Source organism: Solanum tuberosum, unplaced genomic scaffold (genome assembly GCF_000226075.1).
Source record: "Solanum tuberosum cultivar DM 1-3 516 R44 unplaced genomic scaffold, SolTub_3.0 scf00680, whole genome shotgun sequence".
Lineage (NCBI taxonomy): Eukaryota > Viridiplantae > Streptophyta > Magnoliopsida > Solanales > Solanaceae > Solanum > Solanum tuberosum.
Genome location: NW_006239606.1, coordinates 136,501 through 141,284, shown reverse-complemented (window position 1 = coordinate 141,284; position 4,784 = coordinate 136,501). Strand labels below are relative to the sequence as shown.

Below are 4,784 nucleotides of genomic sequence, written 5' to 3'. Positions count from 1 at the left end.
AGGATGGTCCTCGGGCAACGTGAGGTAAAACGTTGTATCACCACTCATATTCGTAGTGGCGGTTTGTCGGTTAGAGAAGCTCCCACAGTAGAAAGAGCATGGTTCCTCGAGAAGTTCTGCTTAGTGTGGATGGGGGTATGGGACTTCATTCATGCATTGCACAAGTAGACTTTGAGAGGAAGCATGGTATTTTATGATATTATAAATATTATTTTTATGTCATGTTTTAAGAGTTTTACAAGCTTTATATATTGCATGTGTCTTATTGCTTTATATATTGATTTCAGTTATTCATGAGTTGAGCAGAGCCAAGGTAAGTGTTCTCTTGTACTCCTTTCAAGCTTAAGTTGTGGTTTACCTTTCCAGCTCGCATACTCGTACATTCAATGTACTGATGTCAGTTGGGCTGCATCTTATGACGATGCAGACACGGGTACCCAGGGTCAGCATCCAGCACGCCGTTGATCCAGTTGAGCACTCTAGAGTCAATGGTGAGCCTCCTTGCTTTCCGGAGGACTTAGTTGTTTTGTTCTTTTAGTTTTGTTTTAATTAGGATGTTGTGGGGTCTGTCCCAACATCCATCTCAGTATTGTAGAGGCTTCATAGACAGTCAGTCAGTTAGTTTTGAGTCTCTCATCTATGTATATATATAATATTCTATTTTGGGACTCGAGTTGCCTTTTTGGCCAGATTTTATCAGTTAAGTTATTTTATGTCTTTGCATGGCATTGTGTTATTCTGCTGAGTTAGGTTTCCGCTGAGTTAAGAAAGCCAGGTCAAGGGTTTGCTTGGGGCCAACAATGGTCTCCGGGTGCCGTTCCCGCCCAGGGTGTAGGCTCGGGGTGTGACACTGACCATTTACATCACCCTATTCGTAGGCGAGGAAAAGGTGGTGTTGCTGGTAGGAGGGCACGTGCTGCTGAGAGAGGACAAGTTCCCGTTGAAATGGACGAAGCAGTCTTAGAAGATTATCAAGCAACTGGTTATATTGGTTCCACTTCAAGGAGTCACACTCAGGAATTCCCTCTTGTGGCATCAGGTATGACATATCAACCAACAAATTCTGAGATTGTCCCATACATGACGCCACAAATTTCAAGGGATCCAAGTCTTTCGTCACTTGAGAATGTCTTTGGTAATTATCGACCTCAACATTTTGAGAATGTCCCAAATTTTACCTCATCGTCTGTGCCAATGTCCATGGAGATCCTTGATGCCATGAATAATTTAGAGGACTCCAACATCGAGATAGAAGGTAATGAGTTGGATGATTCCAACAATGAAGTGGATGGTAATGATCCCGAGAATGCAAGTGGAGGTGGTAAACCATACAATTTTTCCTAAGTTTTGTGGCACTGGTACAATTTTTTTAAGCTTTGGTGAACCATTATTTCTTAACATAACTGCTTCTTTTTTGGTTGAATAATTAAAAATTATTTTTACTTGCCAGGGAGTCATCAACTTAACCAACACGGCATAAAGAAAACAACAAAAGGTAACAAAGACACTGTAGCAACAAAAAGAAGAAGCAAAGAATAAATCACAAGGCGAAGACTTCCAAGTAAGCTTACTATTCTGTGAGACTGCAAAAACAACCATATTTTTAGTTGATTTTTCTCTTAAAGCTTGGTTTTCCGGGAGTCTTTTAGCTTTTAACTAGTATCTTTTATTTTTCATTTACTTTATATAGTGGCATGAAATAAATTTAAATGGAGAAACATGGTCAGTGATGATTCATATACCCACACGTAATTGATATTGTTGATTGGAGTTGCTGTCTGCATTTGGTTGTGTCCTACATCTGGTATGACTTATTATTTGGTTGCTAGTCCTTTTCTAAATCTCTGTTTTTATTTGGTTTTAGAGTCTCATGCAAGTGATTGGTAGAACTGGTGGATGTTGAAAGAGTTTTTTTAGTCATCTGGTGATTTTCTTTTTGTTGGTCAAATCCACTGTTTCTCATTGATATTTTATATTGGGAAACAAAATAAAATTGTGTATGAGATGAGTTTTATGTTGGTTCTTCTTCATGTGATATAGTAAGCAATTAAAGATTGTTGCTTTCTTTTGTTTTGTATTGTCTTATAGGATTATGCTTTCAAAACCAGGAGAAAGGACCTCAAGACCAAATTGGCCATCAAAACCAAGAGAAAAAAATTGCAGATTTGTTTGAGAGCTACAAAGTGGTCATTGGACGTATATTGTAATTACGTTGTGATTCCTTCAAATTGTAGTCCTTTTGCATTTTGTGTCAATATCTCAGTTCTAAGAAAGGAATTCATTGCAATTATTGATTCTTATGTCTTGCAAAGCAACATGTTTTATTACTCGCTGGAGACTTTTGTAATTTTGTAATTTTCTATTTTGTCTCCAGGAGTATGAATACATGGATGTTTCCAATTATGTAAGTTAATTTTACCTCAATGTCACTAAATTTTATTGTATAGTAACCATTGGGAGGTCTCATTCTTTATCTATTCATTACGTAGATACATTGTTATGTACATCAATCTTGTATTAGCTGTGTAATTGACAAAAAAAAAAAAAGCATAAGGCTTTATTATTAACACCAGAGAGTTCACAAGAGGAGAAAAATTTATGACATTTAAAGTTATTTCTAATTAGACATCCTTGAGTGACATTATAGTAGATAATTTATGACATCTGGAAATCTGGAAAATCTGGAAATCTGGAAATTAACACTAATAATTTTTTCTCTATTAGCAATCTGGAAATTAACCCTAGTTACATTATAGTAGATAACTGAAAGGAAATTAACACAATTAGACATCGGCCCACAACTATTTACTTAAATTTAATTACGATTGGGACATCGACGCCTATCATGTCTAGTCTGTCTACATAATCCTCAAGCTCGCTCATACACTGTAGAACCACGATCCATTTCATTAGGTATTCTAGTTGTCCTTGGCCGATTAGAACGATGATAGAATTCATTACTTCTCATTGTAAAACTTGGAGATGGCCAATATGCCTCATGACCAATTGGTGAGAATGACCCAGAATATGTTGCAACATAATTCTCTATTGTGAAATGCTCGCTAACAAAATTTCTAGCTAGCCCCCCCATTCTATCAGTTACCTTCATGACATGTGAACATGGGAAGTGCAAATTAACCCATTTTCCATAATCACATTTTCCTTCATTCAGTGAAACACAATGAGGATTACCACCAGTACCATCAACCTGTATAGATCTAACCTCGTATATCCCTGTGGGTATATTCAAATCAAAAACATAGTGCCTTTTTGAACTTTCATAATTCTTCTCCCACTTTATTTTGAACCTCCCAGTCCATAATTCATTTTGTTCTGCAAGTTGGTGCGCTATTTGAGATCTACGGGTATACCGTTCAATAGTTTGCTCCAATGAAAGTCTAACCATAGCAGTCACAGGCAAACCTCGTGCTTTTTTCAACACTCCATTGAACGACTCTGAAAGATTTGTTGTCAACACTCCCCATCTTTTTCCACAACCATGGCTAACGGTCCATTTGTCCAAGGGAATTTCCATAAGGTATTCATGTGCTTCGACATTTTCTTCTCTAATTTGCCACATCAAGGATTCAAACTTCCTTACTTGATGGGCTGAAGCAGCCCTCCACATCAATTTGCTGAGTGTAACATCCGGAAAATTGAAATAACTAAGAAGAGGCTTAGAATTTGAAAATTTTCATTTTTGGAAAGAATTTGAAAATTTTGGAAAATTTTGGCCAAGTATGGAAAAGGTGAATTTTTGGCCAACTTTGAACAGCCATAACTTCTAGCTCAGGATGTGTTAGGTGTAGTTCCAATTATGGTTGCATAGCTCATGGAATGGTATTTCCAACACCACCAAGTTTGCTCGATTCTGAGTTCGTATGAGTGAGTTATGACCTTTGAAAGTTGCGCAGTTGGCAGGGAATCCGTCCGGAAATTTTAAGGGCATTTTGGTCTTTTCACTAGTCATTTCTCTTGAGGTTATATTGTTGTGTTAGACTTATTGTGGATCATTTTCATCCCATTTTAAAAGAGTGAGAGCTAGGGCTTGAGAGTGAAGAAGAGAAGAAGAGAGAAAGAAGAGATTGGGTTGTGTTTTGCGTTGTAATCCATGGTATGTTGAGGGATATGATGATCCTTAGTGTTTGGGGTTGAAGCCCTTGAAGTAAGGGTGGTTTAGAGTTGGCAAAACAAGGGAGAAAAGTCGAGTTTCTGGGCAAGAGAGTTGGCGCGTCGCTCCTACTAGCGCGCCCCAAAAGGGATTATGAAGTTTCCCCCTTGGGGCGACGCGCCTCTCAGAGCGCCTACAGGCCCCCTCTGAATTTTTGGGGCTGGCGCTCCGCGCCTTGCAGAGCGCCAAGGACACCAAGTATCCCCTTTCAATTCATACCTTCCCATACATGTTCCTTGGTATTGTACCTATATTGTATGGTTGTTTCCAACACTCTAAGGTACATTTAAACCTCCCGAACTCATCTGTAACATGTGATCAAACACCTTGAATCCATAAATCCGATTCAAGGAGAGTTAGCTTCCAAGTCAAGTGAAGTTAGAAGTCAAGTGAAGTTAAGAGTTAAGTTCAAGAGTTAAGAAGTAAGTCAAGCAAGTTCTTAAGGTTGTTCAAGATTCTTTATTGAACGTTTTAACTTCATTTAAGGCTCTAGTTTCAATTCAAGCAAAGAGCTTAGAGTTTCAAGCTACGTAAGAGGTCTCAAATTTCAAGTTGAGTCAAAAGTTTCAAGTTGAATCAAGAGTTTCAAGTTGAGTTCATTTCTCAAAGTTAT

The 4,784-nt window shown here is 38.1% G+C and overlaps 1 protein-coding gene across 1 annotated transcript in view; it reads left to right on the top strand.

The window, feature by feature from the left end:
• The window catches only part of LOC107058889 (serine/threonine-protein phosphatase 7 long form homolog), a 9,132-nt gene extending 8,191 nt beyond the window's left edge, over nt 1-941 (top strand). Inside the window, exon 5 of the mRNA XM_015305123.1 lies at nt 879-941. Within this exon, the coding sequence (XP_015160609.1) occupies nt 879-905 (27 nt within the window). The 3' untranslated portion in view covers nt 906-941. The remainder of the gene's footprint in view (nt 1-878) is intronic.
• The last annotated feature ends 3,843 nt before the right edge of the window (nt 942-4,784 follow it).